The following is a 21,168-nucleotide window of genomic DNA, read 5'->3' on the forward strand; positions in this document are numbered from 1 at the left end:
CTCAGCAGTGCTCCTCCGCCAAACAAAGAAAACAAACAAGAAACCAATTCCAACACAAAAACGAAGGTGATAACTTTTCCTACCCCCCACTCTGAGGGCAGGTGACCTTGTTATTGGCCTGGGGTGCCAGCCCTTCCCCTAGAGAGGCAGTCAGTTATGTAGCCTCCCCTGTATGAGGAGAGCAGCCATCCCTCCCCGCCCCTCCTCACTCCACTCCACTCCACTCCTCTCCTCCCCCAGCCTTTCTCCCTGCTACCACTAGCCTTGCAGTAGCTTGTCTCACCTCCTGCCTCCTCACCAGAGGAGGGTTTTTTAAAGATCTCGGGCAGCTCTTAATTGGATTCAGGTGTCCCTAGTCGACATGAGGTAACTCCTTCTCAGCTTATAGGGAAAAGGGCCTCTATCATTAGAGCTAACACACTTGCCTTCCCCCACCCTCTTACAGCTGTCCAGCCTGACTTTGTCATACTCCTTAATAATCATAGTGCAGTTACATTAAATTACAGTCGGAATTATCCCCAGGTACCTGGCAGCATGAGAGCTCATCTTTTGCCCTTTTCTTTCTCTAGAGCAGGGGTTCTCAAAACAAATTTTTTGGTGTCCTCAGAGTACGGCCACCAACTTTTGCTGGTGGCCGCTATGATAATTTTTGCTAAAATACTTCGTTAACTTTAGGAAAAACATATAAATATGAACATATACACATCCAAATCATAGTAATTTATTTATGTAAGGGTTTTTTTGCAGACTAAATAATAAAAATAATGTACAGTTGTCTCAATCCTTTACTAGACCTAAACAGAATAGAAACACAGATAAGGTGCATGGCATTCTTGTCTTGTTGTTTCTTTTGCTTTTTTGGTTGCATTTTTGTTCTAGACTCGATAGCTAGTAAGTCTGCTTCTGTGAAAAATGATATTTGTATATTTGTTTATATCTCTTTTCACAGCAGACTTCTTAGCTAGCTGGGAGGCAGTGAAAAGTTATATTAACAAACATATAAATATCACTTTTCAAAGCAGACTTACTCAGCCCTGGCAATCTGGGGGATAAATTAAGTTTTGGATGAGGAGGTAGGTAGGGAGGCAGTGGGGGCCAGGGGTGATGGGGTGGATGGGTCAGGGGATGGACCCTGCCAGGTCCTGCAGGTGGGGGGGCAGAGCCTGTGACCAGAGCCCACCGCCGGGCAGTTGGAACCTTCCTGGAGCCTGCTGCCTGCCACCCCAGGGCTGCAGCCGGAAGCCAGAGCCCCACTGCCCCTGGGAAGTGGGGAACTCACACCAGCTGTCTGCTCCTCTGGTGGTGTAGCTCCAGAGGGGGGCAGTGCCAAACCTATCCTGGTGGTCCCAGGGGAGGGGCCGCTGTTTTCCCCCACCCCTCCAATCACTGCCCAGAAGGCTGTGGCCACAAGAAGAGACCCTAGTGGCCACATTTGAGAAACACTGCTCTAGAGACTGTCCGATCTGAAATGGAGAGCGAAAGAGGTAAACATCTCGGCCATGGCAATGTGTTAGCAATTGCATGTAATGTCTCCAAAGAAGGGGGAAAATGAGAGTTTGTATCTTTATCTCTGGATCATGTGGTTAATGGGATGAGGGCTCATGGAAGATCCCTGCTACTGATGCAACAACCTCATGATACTGCCTAGGAGCTATAGCAGCAGACCCTGCTGCAGCCACTGCAAACCCAGCTCTGTCAGCAGCAAGAAGAGTTCATGGGCTGGCAGCAGGAGGTGCAACTGTCCCAGCAAGAAAGGACTCGCCAGTGGAGAGACGGTCTCCTGCGACAGTTCACAGATCTGCCCAGGGTGGAAATTTCAAGACCACTGGGGAATTGTCCTAGGTGTTGGAAGCCCAACCCATCCTGAGAGATGATATGGAGGATTTTCCAAACACACCCAAGAAGGCTGCAAACCCCCCTGATTGGGGGGGGGGGGAAAGGGGGCTGGATCAGCTTGGTAATGCTTTTCTCCATGGTTGAGGATCAAGCTCCCTATAAGGCTTTAAGTGAGAAAGAGGCCAAGTCATGCCCCTCTCTGACTCTGTCAGCAAAGGCACCATGAATGGTCTGAGCCAAACCCTTTCCTCATGGGGTTTGTCCACAGACAGTAGCCCGGTGATTCCTGGACAAAGCTATTCCCTGAGTTAAACCTTGAGTTTAGGACAATGAACGAGAGTATGAATGCATAGTCTTGCAACAGTTAGGGCTGGTCAGAAATTCCAATGTAACAGTTTTCCATCAAAAAATTCAGCTTCATCTGAATGTTTTGTGGGAACGTTGATTTTGATGAATTTTTTTATGGGAAAAAGTTGAAATGTCACATTTAAAAATGTCAAGCTCTTTTGTTTTGGCATCATCATTTTGACTCATTTTGTTTTGACTTTAATATTAATATGGATATTTTCATATGATAGTACTGTATTTCCATAATATATGTAGTATTATGTCTACAATCTATATTATATTTAATATTTTAATATAATATTAATGTTTAAATGAAACATTTTAACACTATAGAAACCAAGCATATCTATACTTTTGAAACAAAATGTTTTGATGGACCTGAATTCAGTGTTTTTTTGAATGTTCATAGGAAATTTCAAAATTTGAGGGTTTTATTCTGATTCCGAGCATTTTTTTTTTTCTGCAATGTTGGAACTTCGCACTGAACAGAAATCCCTGTTTTGATCAGCTCTAGGAACAAAACGTGCGGGTCTAGCCACCAGGGGCTCAGAGCTGAAAACAGGTCTTCCAGCTGAGCTCAGTAAATGCAGTGCTGGAAAGAGACAGGGACCCAGCTGCACCTCTTGGTGCACAATGGTATCACTGACATTATAACTAGGGATTGAAAAACACTGTCACTCTTTGAAGTTCCACCCACAAACCAAGCTCCTCCCATTTGACCACTTGGGATGCTGTGACAAAGTGGGGATTTTCCCTTGTTATGTTGTATGTGAGTCTTACTGTTGAGCCTATGTGAGTTTTACTGTTTTGCATGAATACTGTGTGTGCCTCAGTTTCCCTGTGTGCTGCACCAATACCTCGGTGGTGGGAATAGGGGTGTGTGACTTTGGTTGAGACCTCTGGGGCAGGTGAGGCTGCTCCAGCTGCTTGCACGTATTCTCTGACTGGTGCCCTTTGTAACTTGAGACCCAGGAGGGGGATGCAACCAGGTGATGACCAGGTGACCCTTTGCCCGGGAAGCGAGACCAAGACAAGGAGGAGGAGCAACAGGGGTGTCTGAGGTCAGCTCGCTCAAAGCTGGCAGTCTGCTTGAGGGGACTGGAAGAGGGGGAGTCCAGGGCTTCTGGCCCAGGACTCCCCAAGATGGACTTGGCTGAAAGTCACTGACTTCTGTGCTAACAAGTCCTGTTCTACGCTGTGTTCCTGTCGACTAATAAACCTTCCATTTTACGCTGGCTGAGAGTCACGTCTGACTGCGGAGTGGGGGTGCAGGGCCCTCTGGCTTCCCCAGGAGCCCTACCCGGGTGGACTCGCTGCGTGAAGCACACGATGTGGAAGGGGATGCTGAATGCTCCAAGGTCAGATCCAGGAAGGTTGAAGCTGTGTAAGCTTCTTGCCCTAGTGACAGTATGTTCAGAGAGCAGAGACGTGCTCCCCCAGAGTCCTGACTGGTTTCATATGGAGTAGTGCCAGAGCATCTCCTGGTGACTCCGTGACAGATGCCAAAAGAAGATGTCACTCACAGTAGGTTGTGCTGTCAGGTGGATTCCTCCAGAGAGCACATGTACCAATATGACCATGCACACTCTTCAGGGCTATTATTATAGTGGGAGCTGGTAGCAACATCCTTCTGTGTAAGTTGCCTAAGGCTTTCCATTATAAAAGATTCTTTCCAACTTTTTCAAAAGTTTATAATTCAGCTGAACCTGAATGGAATATCATGAGACAAGTGAAAAGCACTTCTCTAGCCCCAGGGCTTTGTTCCAGCGAAATAGCATAGTCTACTGCAAACAATGGAAGTGTTAGACTTTCTCCAAAAGAAAATACATGGATACTGTGCTTTGACTTCGGTTGGTGAATAAAGTTTTTGTTGCATGTTAGAGTCTCTCTGTAGGGGCATTCATAAATGTTGAGGACAGAAAATACCATTCTGAGCATCCATCCTGACCTACTGCTGATCTACAGGCCAGAGAACCTCGTGCATGGACTGCTGCCTCAAGATCATACCTTCTGGTTGAGCTAGAGCAAATGTTTTAGACAAAGATGTGATCTTGAATTATGTGGGATGGTTTCTTCTTGAATAGTCAGACAATAGACCAGACATTATCAGTCACAGCCTTAAAATTCCCTTCCTTCCTAATAATTCCATATTTTTCAATATTGCCAAATCCCGATCAGCTCTGATCTCACAGCAGACAGTCTCTAATCCACACAGCATTTTCATGCCACTACGAACATGAGTCACTGACTGTGAAGACTGGGTTGCTGTGCACGGCTTCAATATTATTGACCATGTCCAAATATTTTATATTCTGGGGAACTGTAGACTATCTGTAGAGCTCAGCTTAGAAGAAAGCTAGTATATTTCAGATAATATTTATTTATCTTGCATCATGGCATTTTGTAAAGATGGGATTTGGGTTAAAAAACAAGACCAAACTGAGGCCCTTTTGGCTATATAGTAACTATAGGTAATGGGAGTAGATCTAAAGAAAGGTTGCTGATAGAATTAATTGTCTAATAAAAAATGCAACATTTAAGAAACACTTCTCTATATTTCTTTCCTATTTTCTTTTAGAGAAACAGCTTGCAGAAAAAGGTAAGGTTTCTTTGATTTCTCCCATTAAAATGAACAAAGTTTGCAATAAGTTGCCTATATTATTATTATTATTATTTGTATTGTGGAAGCACCAAAGGGGTCAGGGCCCTATTGTGCTAGGTACTGTACAAACCTATAACAAAGAGCTGGTCCGTGCCCTAAAGAGCTTACAATCCCAAATATAAGATGCGAGACAACAGGTGGATATAGACAGACTGACGGGGCTCACCATGATTGTGATAAGTACCAGTCACAGCTCCCCAGCTGTCAAGTGATTCATAGGCTTTCTGGCAGAGGTGAGTTTTAAGAAGTCTCAAGGTAGCAGCCTCCTACTTCCCAGCTGGCTATTAAGAGATTTTCATATAGACCAGTTACAGTTGCATAAAGGCAAAACCCACCCACACAAGCCCTTAACAGTAAGCAAACAACAAGTGCAGAGAACTCTCTGAACACTGATGCATCATGGTACCCATTCTTTATAGTAGCCTCCTGTCCCCTCTAATGGATAGGGAAACACCCCTGTATGTGACATAGTCCCCTGACTGACTCTCACTAACCCTTAGTGCTGCCCTCAGCTGCGTTAGCAGGTGCTTGCTCTGGCCCAGTGTGTGCTGGGGAAAGGGTGAGGCAGGAGTTAAGCTTTGACATTTTAATGCAGAGTGGATTAATGGGGGGTGTGGTTCCTTGCCTGGGGAAGGGAGCTGCCAGCCTGAGCCCAAGGAGGCACTGAGAGATGTGCCAGTTCTGTCTCCACAGCCTCACCCCATCTCTGCTTATGCCCCCTGCCCGTACTGTCTCCCCCAGCCACCCTCCCCATCCCTGCTCTGGCCATCTCCGCACATAGCATGGGCCAAGTCAGGGGAGCCAGCCCTGTCCCCCATCCTATGTTCCCCTTGCATGTTTCCCCACATATCCCTTGCATCCCAAGCAAGGGCGGAGAGGCCTAGGTAGGGTGACCAGCTAGCAAGTATGAAAAATCAGGACGGGGGGTGGGGGGTAATTGGAGCCTATATAAGATAAAGCCCCAAATATCGGGACTGTCCCTATAAAATCGGGACATCTGGTCACCCTAGGCCTAGGCAGCACTGTCACAGGAGCAGGCAGGCATGGAGGGAGGGAGGGAGGGAGCTGCAGTTGGAGGTGGTGCCAGGGCAGAATCTCCCAGCTCAGCAGCAGAGGCCTCTCCTCCCTCAGAGGAAGGGGCTGGGCTCCCCAGCTCTGCTGTGCCAGCAGTCCTGTCTGCTAAGACTCATGCCCATGGGGACACCCCACCATCCATCCATGCCCCATCCCTGGTGATTTCCCCCCACTCAATAGCATCATCCCTTCCTGCCCACAGCACTGGTCTAAGCAGCCTCCCTTAGCTTGTATGAGGAAGGGTAGGTGTAGGTTTTGCTCTGTCCTTTAATCACTGCTGTGAGAATGTTCTTCACTTGTAGTAATAGATATAAAATTCCCATGTAGTTCACATTGGCCAGGGATACAGTAACTGGAAAAATTCATAGATTCCAAGGCCAGAAGGGACCACTGTGATCATCTAGTCTGACCTGCATAACACTGGCCAGAGAACTGCTCAAATAATTCCTAGTGCAGGAAAAGCATATCATGTTGATGTAAAAATTTTCATTGATGGAGAATGCACCACAATCCTTAGTAAATTGTTCCAGTAGTTAATTACGCTCACTGTTAAGTTTATGGAAATAAGGCATAATTTTTTTTTAATTTCATTAATTTTTAATTGAGCATTTCCAACCTTTCTGACACTCATTGTTATTATTAGTCTTATTTAAGTATAATCCCTTATAGTTAACAAAGATTTAATTTGTGATAAGGTCATGGGAATTCTTATAATGTAAACCACCCTTTAAATGTATGTTTGTTTCAATAAAATTTCTTACCATATATCTATTTCTATTGATTTGTTTTTAGAGACGCTCCAGAATGAACTTCGTAAGTGCCATTCCCACCTTCCCCCAATATAAACTTTATTATAAACTATTTCCTCTTCTGAGGGGCTGGTGCACAGGACAGCTCTCATCTCCCTGTATCTACTTTGTTTCAGAATTGAGAAGAGTTCAAATATATCAAGGTAAATTCAGCTGATATTTTATTCATGTCAAAATTGGGGAGATCTTTGCCCCCTTTCCTTTTGCAATGAACAGGCTCATAGTAAGAGTGACAGGATTCAAGTAGTATTTTCAGAGAGATGGGACAGATGTTCTTCTTTGGGTAAAGTGGTGATTAGTGAGAGAGGATTTCCAACCTTTCCGGGCTTACACTGTTCTGACAGGATCATTTCTATTACACTGCTCAATATGCTCTGCTGAAGAGCAATTTTCCACACTCCCTGATTTAACTCTCCATCCCCTTCTAATGGAATATGAGGAAACAAGGAGCATGTTGGTCGTCCATGGTGCTGGGGAGTTGGACTCTCTAAGGGATGCTGAGGGTCCCAGGGAATATGGTCATCAATTTTACCTTATACACCTCTACCCCGATATAACGCGACCCGATATAACGCGGTAAAGCAGCGCTCCGGGGGGCGGGGCTGCGCACTCCGGCGGATCAAAGCAAGTTCGATATAACGCGGTTTCACCTATAACGCGGTAAGATTTTTTGGCTCCCGAGGACAGCGTTATATCAGGGTAGAGGTGTATTTAAAGATTTGCAATGTACAGTGGACGGGGGATTGCTAATCAGATGTGGAGCCTTTCCCTGGTAGGCCACTAGTCTCAATGTCACCAGGTGAGGCTGATTGTATGGATCATAGTGCAATGAATAGCTGGTGACAGTTCAGTTACAAACAATTAAAGGCTGTGCTCGTTATCCTGAAAGACTCATATTCATGGCTGAACGCACCACAGAGACTCACCTGCCCATTACCCTTGGAAATGAATTTTGCATGTGTCAGGTTTGAGGCAGATTGGCAGAATAGTGTAAGAGAATCTTGCACTGCCGCCACCTGTACTGTACCTGGACAATAAATACGGAAAGAGCTTTAGCAGCCAGTGTTTAAATGCTTCTCTTCTTCCCAGAACTACATTCATGCAGCACTCTGGCTCAGTATCTGTCAGCAGAGTGTCAAGCGTGCTCAGAAGAGAGGGTGAGTGAAGGAAAGGAGAGTGGGGTGGGGCTCTCAGATGCAGTTTAAGTTGTTACCATCACAGAAAGTACCACATCTTTAGGGTTAAATTTAAATCATAATTCTGGAAAAGGAAACCTGGCAGGTGTAAATTAAAATGACACATGGTGGAAAACCCAGAGAGAGAGGGATGAAATGGAGGCATAGAGAAAATATATACCTGAGGCTTCTGAAATGACACCTCACAAGATGCCTCAGCCTCCAGTCAAGACTCCATCTACACAGTCATGGAAATGGAAGGACTCAAAAATCTACCCATGAGAGGGGGTGTCTTGGGAGAGGGAAAGCAAAAGGTTAATCTTGATGGAAAGAGTCTCGTGTTTATGAAATAAAAGTAAGTAAGAAAAAAAATGACAGGTCAGAAAAAGGCAGTGAAGGATGGTGTTTTTTAAAAACTGAAACTAAAAACCTGTGGTTTTTAGTTAATTTTTAAAGAAATAAAAATTGGATAAATTATAGCCAGATCACTGCTAACACCTCTAGCCAAGGTTGCCAAAGTGTTTTCATTACAGCATCTGAATTCAGTTGCTTATGAAATGTTCACCTCGAGGACTGAGATTTTCCATTCCCGTCTCTGCCCTAAGGTGATACCTTTTTATTAAAAAAAAAGGTTTCAGCAAAATGGTCCAGCCGGTCTTTAGTAAGAAAAGAATCAGGAAGAAATTCATTTTCCTGTCCCCATTAAACTTAAGTCTTAGTGCCCCAGTCACTCACTCACACACATCCACTGCACATGTTCCCTAGCAATACTACTACATTAACAACTTATGTAACTTCACGTTAATCCACTAAATGTTAGTCCTGGGCATTAGATCCTGCCTAGAGGAGTCCAGTAGATGAGGTTTCATCTTCTTTCATTTTATGGTACAAAGTGGTAAATAAATGTCAGAAAACTTTTAGGCTTCTGTTTGACAGCCCCAACACAATTAAACAGCCCCTTGTTGGATTCATTACAAATTTTCTAGAATTAATCTATTGTGCTGTGGGACCTTGCCTATCAGTGATGAGGCCAATATGACTCTCTGGGAGGATTTTACAGCAGGAGTGAGGTCTGCGTGGACTCAGGCTTATAATAAAAAATCAGTTTCAGCCTTACCTATGGAGTGACTAGGGACACTCCCTAATATAGGGGAAAAAACAAAGTTCTAATGTTTTAAGTGGCTTCTGTGTCATTTGTTTCTCATATGATGCACCCACGTCACTCACTCATGACAGACTACAGACTATCGTCCCTATTCCCATGCCAGGTACCTGGGAACCCTGGACACAACCCACCCGACTTCTCCTCAGGCTGGAGCCCACAAGGGCCTGGCTCTCCCAAGAATGCAGTGAGAGGCAGTGGCAGCCAGAGCAGCAGTGGGTTGGGGGAGTTTCACCTTCAGCGGCTTGGGGCCCTTTAACACAGAGCCACCAGCCAGACTCGAAGCTGAATGAAAGGGGAAAGTAGCAGAGCAGTGTGTGGGTGCAGTGGGGAAGGTTTTAGCTGCTTTTCAGGGGTTAAAATTTCCCTTGGAGGGAGATGCAGGGAAGAGTGAGACAATGAGGATGATAGAAACCATAAATGGTGATAAGTAGATAGAACAGGATATGTCCATGCTGGCAGGGAGAGTGGGGAGCTGCAGTGAATCTCTGCTCGACCCCAGCAGAGCTCCCTGGGGCCCAGGACCGAAAGCCAGGAAACCAGGGAGTGCTCCAGCTGGGATGGGGCCAGTGGCTTGGAGTAAGTACCAAGAGCCAGTATTCACATGGGTGAGGGGCTCTAAGAACAACTGCTGCTGTCGGTTGGGTGATTCTGAGCTCATTATTAGTTTAAGAAGAGCACTTGGTGACCAGGCCAGGTGTAGGGTATAGGCCATTGGTGCCCCCTGACTTTGGACACCTTCCACACATGTGGAATGCCAGAGAAGGAGTTTGTGAGGGAGACTAGCTGTGAGTGGAGGTCATGGCTGTCTGAGGCATCTGTACTAGTAAACCCCTTTAAAGGCTTCAGGAATGATGCGAGCCAGGTGACCTTGACAATCACACCACAGGATGGCCCTAGCAGTTATTACAGCAAGGCCTCTGTAATTACTTCCCTATTTCAGAGTGTCCCAGAGCAATGTGAGGGGTTACATTGTGCGTGTCCCATCAGAGTGATGAACTGTTACATGGAGTAGGGCACGAACTGACAAGCAGGGCATTATAAGGTGCCTGATGGCTGGCAGTTACATGACCCTAGTTTATTACTGGACACTAATATGTCTGTTTTATGGACAAGGCTGCCGGAAGACTCCAGTAAAGTGAAAGGTATTACAGCTGCATGTATCCTGGCTGTTCTAGACTGAATTCACTGTTAACCCTGGTGCTACCCTGAAGGGAGAGTAGTTTCAGAGTCAGCAGCTGCGCAGGCCATTCCCCATTGCTCACTGAGCATTGCCACTGGTATCACCGGTATGTTTGCCACTGTCTTGTACTGAAGCCTGGTGCAAGGTGGGGGCAGGAGGCAGGATTCATTTATTCAGGGGGAGGGATAGTTCAGTGGTTTGAGCACTGGCTTGCTAAACTCTGGGTTGAGAGTTCAATCCTTGAGGGGGCCACTTAGGGGTCTGGGGATTGGTCCTCCTTTGAGCAGAGGGTTGGACTAGATGACCTCCTGATATTCTATGATTACCTTTATTTTTATGCAAGAAGTTCTTTTTTTTTGTTTGACAACAAATCAGCATGCGCTGTTGGCCAAAACTGCCCGACTCCTTTCGATGCTGCCTACTCCTTCTCCCTTCTCAGCTGCACCTAGAGCTCATGGGATGTCCCTGCCTCCTGCCTCACCCTGTCCCCCCCACTTGCTCAGTGCTCCTAGAGCTCATGGGGTGTCCCTGCCTCACCCTGTCTCCCCCCCCCACACACACACACCTCCTCAGCTGCATTTAAAAATCCCAAGGCACAGTTAAGAATTATAGGTCAAATCCTTAGCTGTGTCTATTGACGTAACTCCACTGCAGTCAATGGCATTAATGCTGATTTACACCAGCTGAGCATCGGTCACTGCCATGATGACTACTACTGGGATTGGGCCTGAAACAGCCCATAGGCCCAGATAATCTAGGACTGTTTGGGCTGGTCTACACTGGGGCAGGGGGGAGGATCGATCTAAGATACGCAACTTCAGCTACGTGAATAGCGTAGCTGAAGTCGAAGTATCTTAGATCAATTTACCTCGGGTCCTCACGGCGCGGGATCGACGGCCGCGGCTCCCCCGTCGACTCCGCTACCGCCTCTCGCTCTGGTGGAGTTCTGGAATCGACGGGGAGCGCGTTCGGGGATTGATATATCGATCCCCAATAGATCGATTACTACCCACCGATTCGGCGGGTAGTCTGGACATACCCTTTGATGTAACTGTCCTATACATTTAGAAACCTGTGTGTGCCAGAAGTGTAATATCAAAACAATACATTCCCTTTACATATTTCCTTTGAGACGCCGTAAGGTATGATCCAAAGCCCATTGAAATCAATGGGACTCTTTCTATTGACTTCAGTGGAATTTGGATCATGCCCATAGTGAATAAAGAGGGACTAGGTGACTTGGTTTATTTGGACCTTCAAAAATCCCTTACAGGAAGGTATTAAGGAAACTGAGTAGCCATGTGGAGAGATGTAAAGTTCTGGCACTGGATCAAACTGGCTAACAGATAGAAAGTAAAATGTGATACAAAATGGTCAATTTTGATACCAGCTAGAAGTTGAGTGTGTATTACAATGTTCCATACTAATACTGGAGTTATTTACTTTTATCAACTCAAGAAAGGGTCCTGGGCATCATTGTGTGCAGCTCCGTGGAAACCTCTGCTTAAAGTGCAGCAATGGTCAAAAAGCAAACAATGTTCACATGCACATATATGCAATGGAAAATAATATGAAAAATATTACACCACTATATAAATCAATTAAATGCTCTTATAACGCCAATAGGCCAGGGGGATTGAACCTGGGATCTCTGGAGCTTAGTGCATGAGCCACTACCGCATGAGCTAAAAGCCATTTGGCTGTTAGCTAAGGCTATAGAGCAGGAGCAGACTCATAATCTCTCTCTCTCTCTCCTCCTCCTCCTCCCCCCCCCCCCCAGGAGTTGTGTGGATTACACTCTCACCTGGATACTGTATGATGGGGCCCTTCATTTTTGGTTTTTATTTTATTTAATTTTTCCCAGGAATTTATCGGTGTTTAGTAATACAACAACAAAAAAGGTGAAAATTAGTGGAAAAAACTACTAATAATTTTCTAGGTAAATATCGGGGTTTATTTTGGTGGACAGAAGGACAGGGGAAAAGAGTATTTGGTAGGTTAATGCTTTGATGAATGGAATTCAATGTGGTTTGCTGCAGAACTAAAACACAACTTAAAACACAATTCCACCTTGGAGTTTAAGAAAACAATCCCCAAATAAAACTTTTCATTTGAATAAACAGTTTATTGTTGTAGACTTAGAACTATTAGCCTATAAATATTTACATTTAATAATTGGGCCACACCATTTGCAGTGCATACACTCAACTTCATCCTTTCCTCCTGTTTTTGGTTTTTAAAACTTTTGAATACTTCCTTGTGTTCTGAAATGTATTCTGATACAGATTTTCATTTTCTTCCCATTTTAGTGTGTCAAATCTTTAAATTGTTATCTGCTAACAGCTTGAAATGTGTACGTGGTTGGCATGAGATTCATCAGTATGTTCAGATGTGCATGCACTTCAGAGCTTGCATATGTTCCTGTTTGTTTATTGTGTGTATCTTTAGATTAGTAAGTAACTGTGTGACTCATGCCCTCTCACTTGGGGTGCTCTTTACACTGCTTTGCTGCTGTGTCCTCCAGTCTGGACAACCCACAAGTGGCCTCCAGCATGTAAGTCACTTCCACCTATGTCTGTGTGCACTTGCAAACTGCCAGTCACACTCAGACTCTCACTAGCCCAGGGGTGGCCAAACTGTGGCTTATGAGCCACATGCAGCTCTTTTACTGCTAAAGTGCGGCTCGCGGAGCCCTTCATGCACCCTCCCTTCCATTCTCCACCTACCAGACTGGGGGTGGGGGGAGAGCTTGGGACCTTTGCCTTGCAGCTGGGTGGTGGGGTAGGGGCTTCAGCCCAGAAGGGAGGGGGGTCTCGGGGTTTCTGCCCAGTGGGGTGTACCTGCCTGGGCTTGGGCTTCAACAGGAGCAGGGCTGAAGCCCCGAGCCCAGGCCCCAGCAGGTGCACCCCAGCTTTTGAACTTCTGAAGATTGCTGTATGTGGCTTAGAGGGCCAGTAAGTTTGGCCACCCCTGCACTAGCCTGAATTACAGTGCAGGGTGACCCCAGCCTACTCCCAGACCCAAATTTTCCCAAAAAATATACATTTTATACTGTCCAGCTCTCTCCTGGACAATGCAAGCTTATATAAAGTCCGTCATTTTATTAATAGAAATGAGATACACAACTCCTATTATTCCAAATGGAGTTCCCAAACACTTCAAATCAAACACACTGGTTTAGATAAAACAAGTTTGTTAACTACAAAGAGAGAGATTTTAAGTGAGTACAAGTAATGAGGCATAAAAGTCAGAAATGGTTACAAGAAAAATAAAGATAAAATGCAACTAATGCCTAACTTAACAAACTGTGGTACATTCACAGCAAAGTTTCTCTCACCACATACTCTCAGTATTCTTACTGCCAAACTTCTTGTCCAGGAGCCCCTTTTCTGTGTAATGGCTGCTATTATTTTTTTCATTTTCACTACATCTCTTTTCCTCCTTATTTCTTATGTTTTTAATTATAATTTATCTTTCATTGTAGCTTATTTCATTTTCATTTCATTCTTGCTTTACTTAATAGTTTTCTAACAATGTTTTTCTAATAATTTCTTAATTACATCAAGACTAGTTACTTTTTCCTCTCGTTTAATTGTACTATTCTTCTTTTAACGTTCCCACTTTTCCCCTTCTATCACTGCCTTTTTTCTTTCAAAGTACTGTCCCATTTGTCACTGTTCCTACTATTTCTGTCTGTCCTTTCCCTCCTGAACTGGATTGTCTCCCTTCCAGCTCTATTCCTGGAAACCCTCTGATGACAACTCGCCAACTGGGGTCTGTATCCACTGGCTCCCCACTTATTGTGTCCCTTCTTTTCTGGTGTTGGTTGCTGTCTCTTTTGCTACTGGCCTCTCTCTCTCCCAGTACTGGGAAGCTTCCTCCAGACTCCACCAGCCATTTCTGCTGCTGTCCATTTAGCCTGCACTCAGCAGTGCTCTGGGAGAGCTGAGGCCTCTCTCCAGCATTGTTTTCCTTCCCCACAACCCATCCCAACTCCAGCTCACCCCTTTTCAGTTGCCCTGCAATCCTTGGAGTTCTTGAGACTCTCCCCAGAACAGTTATTTTGGGCTCCCCTCTTTTTAAAAAAAAGAAATTCTAAACCCAATGCGGCTGCCTCCGAGCTGCCAACCTGTGTTCCTCCTATCACTCCTTTGACCCAACATTGTCCAATAAAGGCAGGGCAGAGAGTAGGCTGAGTGGGACAAGAGGGGATATTGAGTCAGGAGGGAGGCTGAGGGGGGTGCACAGGACAATGATGGGGCGGGAGATGGAGGGGATTGAATGGCAGCTGGGGGCGGGGGAAGGAGAGTCCCTTCCCAGCAGCCAGGGAAGATAGTGTTGCCAGTTTTTGCCAACTGATCAAGACTCACAGGATTTTGGCATCTGCAGGGAGAGCTGTCATGATGACACAAGAAGTTCCTCTCGTCCTGTGATTTTCAGGGCAGGCACGCACCGCGAGCTCTGTGTGAGAGCCTCCAGGCTGAGGACACAGATGTGCCTTGCCATACAGGAAAGAGGGGAGTGGGGAGTCAGGGTAGTGGTGCTGCTGGCACTTGGACAGAGAAGTCCCAGGGCAGGCGAGTGGGAACTCAGAGAAGTGGTGTAGCTGGGTTCCAGTCCTAGGGCAGTGGGAGACAGAAGTGTTGCCGCTGGGTCATGATAGCACAACAGTAAAAAACACACAACCTAGACTAAAAAACTATTTGATTTTAAGAAAGCCTCATGAGTTGAGGATCTGGCTCCTGACTTTTGATGTCTTGAGGCTGGCAATACTGCTAGCATGTTTGCACATTAGTAGGGAAGACAAGCCCTTCCAGGGCATGGCAAGAGGTCTTTCTCTGCAGTGGTGTTCTCTTCCTTTGTTCCCTATTATCACTTTCTATATAATTTAATGGGAAAACATAGTAAAGCTGGTTCATCTCTCTGGAGAGGCTGAGGGAGAGAGAGGGAAGGTTTTGAATCTCAGGCCTGAATCAGTTGATGCTTTTACTCTGCCAGTAGAATGAATCATTCTGGCACTTTCCTGAGCTCTTTGATCTACTCCCTGTTCAGAGCTGGGTAAACTGGAGGAAGAAGAGTCTCTAATTTGCTGACAGCTCAGACAGATTATGTCACAGAAATGAATACAACCTTGCCTAGAGCCAAGATCTGCCTCTAAAACTCTGATTTTTCTCTTTCTGCAGCCAGCGTGATTCTGGATCCAGTCACTGCTCATCCTGATCTCATCCTGTCTGAGGATCAGACATGTGTAACAAAAGGAGATACAGCACAGAATGTGCCAGACAATCCTGAGAGATTTGATTCTTCTGTGTGTGTCCTGGGTTCTGAAGGTTTCACATCAGGGATACATTACTGGGAGATGGAAGTGGGGAATGGTGGTGACTGGTGGGCTGTAGGGGTTGCCAGAGAGTCTATAAAGAGGAAGGGATGGCTCAATTTTAGCCCAGTGGAGAAGATCTGGGCTGTGGAGTGTGACTGGGGTAAATACCAGGCTCTTGACTCCTCTGTGATCCATTTGCCTCTGAATGAGCGACTTGGGAAAATTGGGGTTTCTCTGGACTTTAAAGAGCGCCATGTAGCATTTTATGATATTGATAACATGGTGCCAATATACACTTTCAAAGAGGTCTCTTTCTCTGATGAGAAAATCTTTCCTTTCTTCTGTATCTGGAGAACTCCAGGAAAATATATCAAACTGTGTGACCGAGAAAAGAGTTAGCCCTACATTTTCAAGTGTCCATTATTTTTTGGTGCCAGCGCTCAAAATTAGAGGGCACTTATGAAAATTTAGAGCAAATTACCTTACTGTGCCCAGAATTCTGTACCTTTCAAAACTATAGAAAACATGAATGGTCAGGAGAAAATGTCAATGGAACAGCATTTACCCAAGTTATTTTTCTAACTGTGACGGGTTGGATCACAGAAACCCCCTTGGGAGCTGCCACCTGATGTGCAAAGACTACCTCTGCTCCTGTTTTCCCTGCCAGCTCAGGATTCCAGCACCCTGTCTTGCTGAGCCAGACACTCCCGTCTGCTCCAACACAGACCCAGGGTCTGAATCACTTGTCCCAGAGCTGCAAGTTTACCCGAAAACAGCTCACAGAAGTGTGCTTGTCTTTAGCACTCAGATGCCCAACTCCCAATGGGGTCTAAACCCAAATAAATCCATTTTACCCTGTATAAAGCTTATGCAGGGCAAACTCATAAATTGTTCGCCCTCTATAACACTGATAGAGAGATATGCACAGTTGTTTGCTCCCCCAGGTATTAATACATACTCTGAGTAAATTACTAAATAAAAAGTGATTTTATTAAATACAGAAAGTAGGACTTAAGTGGTTCCAAGTAGTAACAGACAGAACAAAGTAAGTCACCAAGCAAAATAAAATAAAATGCGCAAATCTATGTCTAATCAAACTGAATACAGATAATCTCACCCTCAGAGATGCTTCAGTAAGTTTTTTCTCAGGCTGGACACCTTCCAGGCCTGGGCACAATTCTTTCCCCTGGTACAGCTCTTGTTCCAGCTTAGGTGATAGCTAGGGGATTCTTCATGATGGCTCCTCTCCCCCTCTATTCTCTTCCACCCCTTTATCTATCTTTTGCATAAGGCGGGAACCCTTTGTCCCTCTGGGTTTCCACCCCCCCTCACTGGAAAAGCACCAGGTTAAAGATGGATTCCAGGTCAGGTGACATCACATGTCACTGCAAGACTTCATTGCCCACTTGCCAGCACACACATATACAGGAAGACTAACAGGTAAACACAGCTATCTGCAGACAATGGTCCTGGTTAATGGGAGTCATCAAGATTCCAAACCATCATTAATGGCCCACACTTTACATAATTACAATAGGCCCTCAGAGTTATGTTTTATATTTCTAGTTTTAGATACAAGAGTGGTACATTTCTACAAATAGGATGATCACACTCAGTAGATTATGAGCTTTGTAATGATACCTTACAAGAGACCTTTTGCACGAAGCATATCCCAGTTACATTATATTCACTTATTATCAAATCTTTATAAAACTATCCCAGTTACATTATATTCACTTATTATCATGTTTTTATAAAACCATATAGACTGCACAACGTCACACTAACCTCTAGTATTCTGGAGGCCAAGTGTGATAAATGAAGGGTGGGGGGAGAAGAGCTCCCTTTTATGAACACACAGCCAGCCAGTTAGCTGTAAAATCCCTCTTGGTAGCTGTTCTCTGCTTGCTTTTCCTGTAAAGGGTTAAAAAGTCCCCAGGTTAAAAAAAAAAAAAAAAGGAGTGGGCACCTGACCAAAAGAGCCAATGGGAAGGCTAGAACTTTTTAAAATTGGGAAAGAACTTTCCCTTTGTCTGTTGTTCTCTGGGCTGCAGGGACGGAGCAGCAATGCTATAAGCAGGAATGCTTTCTAAGGTTTGAATCAGGTATGAAAAATTATCTTCTGTACCTAGGAGGAATTATTTGCATAGGGAATGTTTAGATAAATGCCATCAGGTTTATTTCTTTATTTTGGCTTGTGGATCTCCTCTCTGCTAACCCCAGATGCTTTTGTTTGGTTGTAACCTTTAAGCTGAACCCTGTTTTAGGTGCTTAATTTTTGGAATTGCTCTTAAAATCTAGCAAAAGCCTAAATTCCAGATGTATTTTCTTTCTTTTTGTTTTAAATAAAATTTTACTTTTTTTAAGAACAGGATTTGGATTGTTGGGTCCTAAGAGATTTGTGCCTGTGCTGTTTGATTAGCTAGTGGCAAAAGCTAATTTCCTTTGTTTTCTTCACAGCTCTTCCTGGAGGGGGGGTGAAAGGGCTTGAGGGTACTCCACAGGGAGGAATTCCCAAGTTCTCCTTCCTGGGTCCAAGGGATTTTTTTTTTTTTTTTGCATTTGGGTGGTGGCAGCATTTACCAAGCCAAGGTCAGAGAAAAGCTGTAACCTTGGGAGTTTAATACAAGCCTGGAGTGGCAAGTATTAATTTTTAGAATCTTTGTGGGCCCCACTTCTGCACTCGAAGTGCAGAGTGGGGATTCAGCCTTGACACCAAGTCTACACAGGGTCTGAATGAGCTCTTCCCTGTTCCCTCTCCTATTGATGGGCTGGGGGGAAAGACTTCAGGAGCAGACTGTGTTCGCATAGGCACACCTACTCTGCCTGCGTGCACACCATGATTGAGCTTCTTTGCCAAAATGATCAATTATGGCTGGTTTGAGGTTACAAATCACTTTAGTACTTGAATACAGGGGTAATGAAATGTTGTTATCCTGATTGTATGGGTAAAGGACAGCAGAACTGTTCATAGCATGCCCTGACAAGGTTTCATTTAGGGTGACCCCCCTCACTCACTAAGCAGGGGTAGGGATGCTAAATCCCAGTGAAAGGGAAAGAGGGTGGGGACAGGTGGTTGTACCTGGTGGCATGGGTGTTGCTGAAAGAATCCTAGACATTAATTGAGTCTAATGAGCTCTGTGGTGAAAGTCAAATAAAGACTGGAGAGGTAATCCCAAAGCAAAGGGGAAATAAGGTGGGATAGTAAAATGGGGTGTAGATAGGTCCTGGAGAGAGGAATCTGGGAAAGAGAGAAGGTAGGGATTGACTTTTTTTTTTCTTTTCCCCCTGGATAAATGTTGATAACTGCGAAGTAATGCACATTGAAAAACATAATCCCAACTATACAAAATGATGGAATCTAAATTAGCTCTTTTCCCTTGTGATGCCATATAATTGGAACATGACCATTTATATCATTAATATTGCAACAAATCTTGTACAAAGTATGTCATGTGTGGTATTAATGGAAAAGTTACAATCTATCAAATATCACTATCCTGTTTGTATGCACATATCATTTTTGTATCTGAAGTTATGAATATTGACTATATACCTGTATTTCAAATGTGTTTGTTTCTGGGGTAACACCTACAAGGTAGTTTGCATCAAGTCTAGCCAGCACTAAGCTCTTGGAATTAGAAAAACCCTTTATTTGATTAAATTGTTTTTAAATAACCACTCATCATTAAGGGTATGTCTACACTATGAAATTAGGTCGAATTAATAGAAGCCGGTTTTATAGAAATCGGTTGTATACAGCCGATTGTGTGTGTCCCCACATAAAATGCTCTAAGTGCTCTAGTCGGCGGACCACGTCCACAGTACCGAGGCTAGCGTCGACTTCTGGAGCATTGCACTATGGGTAGCTATCCCACAGTTCCCGCAGTCTCCGCCGCCCATTGGAATTCTGGGTTGAGATCCCAATGCCCGAATGATGCAAAACAGTGTCGCGGGGGGTTCTGGGTACATGTCGTCAGGCCCCTCCCCCTCCGTCAGAGCAACGGCAGACAATAGATTCGCGCCTTTTTACCTGGGTTACCTGTGCAGACAACATACTACGGCAAGCATGGAGCCCGCTCAGCTCAGCTCACCGTCACCATATGTCATCTGGGTGCCAGCAGACGTGGGACCGCATTGCTACACAGCAGCAGCAGCTAACTGCCTTTTGGCGGTAGACGGTGCAGCATGACTGGTAGCCTTCATCGGCGATCTGGGTGCTGGCAGCTGTGGGGCTGGCAGCCGTAGGGCTGCATTGCACCAGCCCTTGCCTTTTGCCTTTTGGCAGTAGATGGTTTATTACGACTGGTAACCGTCCTCGTCGTACAGCAGTGGCTGGAACTCCGTATGTCCCCCAGTCCCCCCTCCCCCCAGTCATATTCTGCTGCCTTCACAATGACGATGATGGCTATCAGTCGTAGTATGCCATTTTCTGCCAAGCGCCCTGTTGGATCATTGCACATTAGCAGAGTTTTCCGTGAGCAGCAGATCGTGCAATAGGCCTGAAGGCCATCGTCATCATAACTGCCAAGCGCCCAGTATTTGCTGCCAAGCACCCAGAAGATGCCGAGGGCTATCAGTCATGCTGCACCATCGTCTTAAGATGTAAAAAATAGATTTGTTCTGTATTCATTTGCTTCCCCCCTCCCTCCGTGAAATCAACGGCCTGCTAAACTCAGGCTTTTGAGTTCAATCTTTGGGGGGGCCATTCTGTGTGACAGTTGTTTGTGTTTCTCCCTGATGCACAGCCACCTTTGTTGATTTTAATTCCCTGTATCTGTACGCCATGTCGTCACTCGCCCCTCCCTCCTTCCCCTGGTCCGTCAGATACTAGTTTCGCGCCTTTTTTCAGACCAGACACCATAGCTAGCACTGGGATCATGGAGCCCGCTCAGATCACCGCGGCAATTATGAGCACTATGAACACCACACGCATTGTCCTGGAGTATATGCAGAGCCAGGACATGCCAAAGCAAAACCAGGACCAGCCGAGGAGGCGATTGCAGCGCGGCCACGAGAGTGATGAGGAAATGGACATGGAGATAGACCTCTCACAAGGCACAGGCCCCAGCAATTTGGAAATCATGGTGTTCCTGGAGCAGGTTGATGCCGTGGAACGCCAATTCTGGGCCCGGGAAACAAGCACAGACTGGTGGGACCGCATCGTGCTGCAGGTGTGGGACGATTCCCAGTGGCTGCGAAACTTTCGCATGCGTAAGGGCACTTTCATGGAACTTTGTGATTTGCTTTCCCCTGCCCTGAAGCGCCAGAATACCAGGATGAGAGCAGCCCTCACAGTTGAGAAGCGAGTGGCGATAGCCCTGTGGAAGATTGCAACGCCAGACAGCTACCGGTCAGTCGGGAATCAATTTGGAGTGGGAAAATCTACTGTGGGGGCTGCTGTGATCCAAGTTGCCAGGGCAATGAAAGACCTGGTGATATCAAGGGTAGTGACTCTGGGAAACGTGCAGGCCATAGTGGATGGCTTTGCTGCAATGGGATTCCCAAACTGTTGTGGGGCCATAGACGGAACCCATATCCCTATCTTGGCACCGGAGCACCAAGCCACCGAGTACATAAACCGCAAGGGGTACTTTTC

General features: G+C 45.5%; 1 protein-coding gene across 1 annotated transcript in view; it reads left to right on the forward strand.

The window, feature by feature from the left end:
- The window catches only part of LOC135887289 (butyrophilin subfamily 1 member A1-like), a 78,137-nt gene extending 60,987 nt beyond the window's left edge, over nt 1-17,150 (forward strand). Inside the window, exons 8-11 of the mRNA XM_065415041.1 lie at nt 4,763-4,783; nt 6,713-6,733; nt 6,846-6,872; nt 15,433-17,150. Coding sequence (XP_065271113.1) covers nt 4,763-4,783; nt 6,713-6,733; nt 6,846-6,872; nt 15,433-15,968 — 605 coding nt within the window. The 3' untranslated portion in view covers nt 15,969-17,150. The remainder of the gene's footprint in view (nt 1-4,762; nt 4,784-6,712; nt 6,734-6,845; nt 6,873-15,432) is intronic.
- The last annotated feature ends 4,018 nt before the right edge of the window (nt 17,151-21,168 follow it).

The sequence above is a fragment of the Emys orbicularis genome, chromosome 13 (assembly GCF_028017835.1).
Source record: "Emys orbicularis isolate rEmyOrb1 chromosome 13, rEmyOrb1.hap1, whole genome shotgun sequence".
NCBI lineage: Eukaryota > Metazoa > Chordata > Testudines > Emydidae > Emys > Emys orbicularis.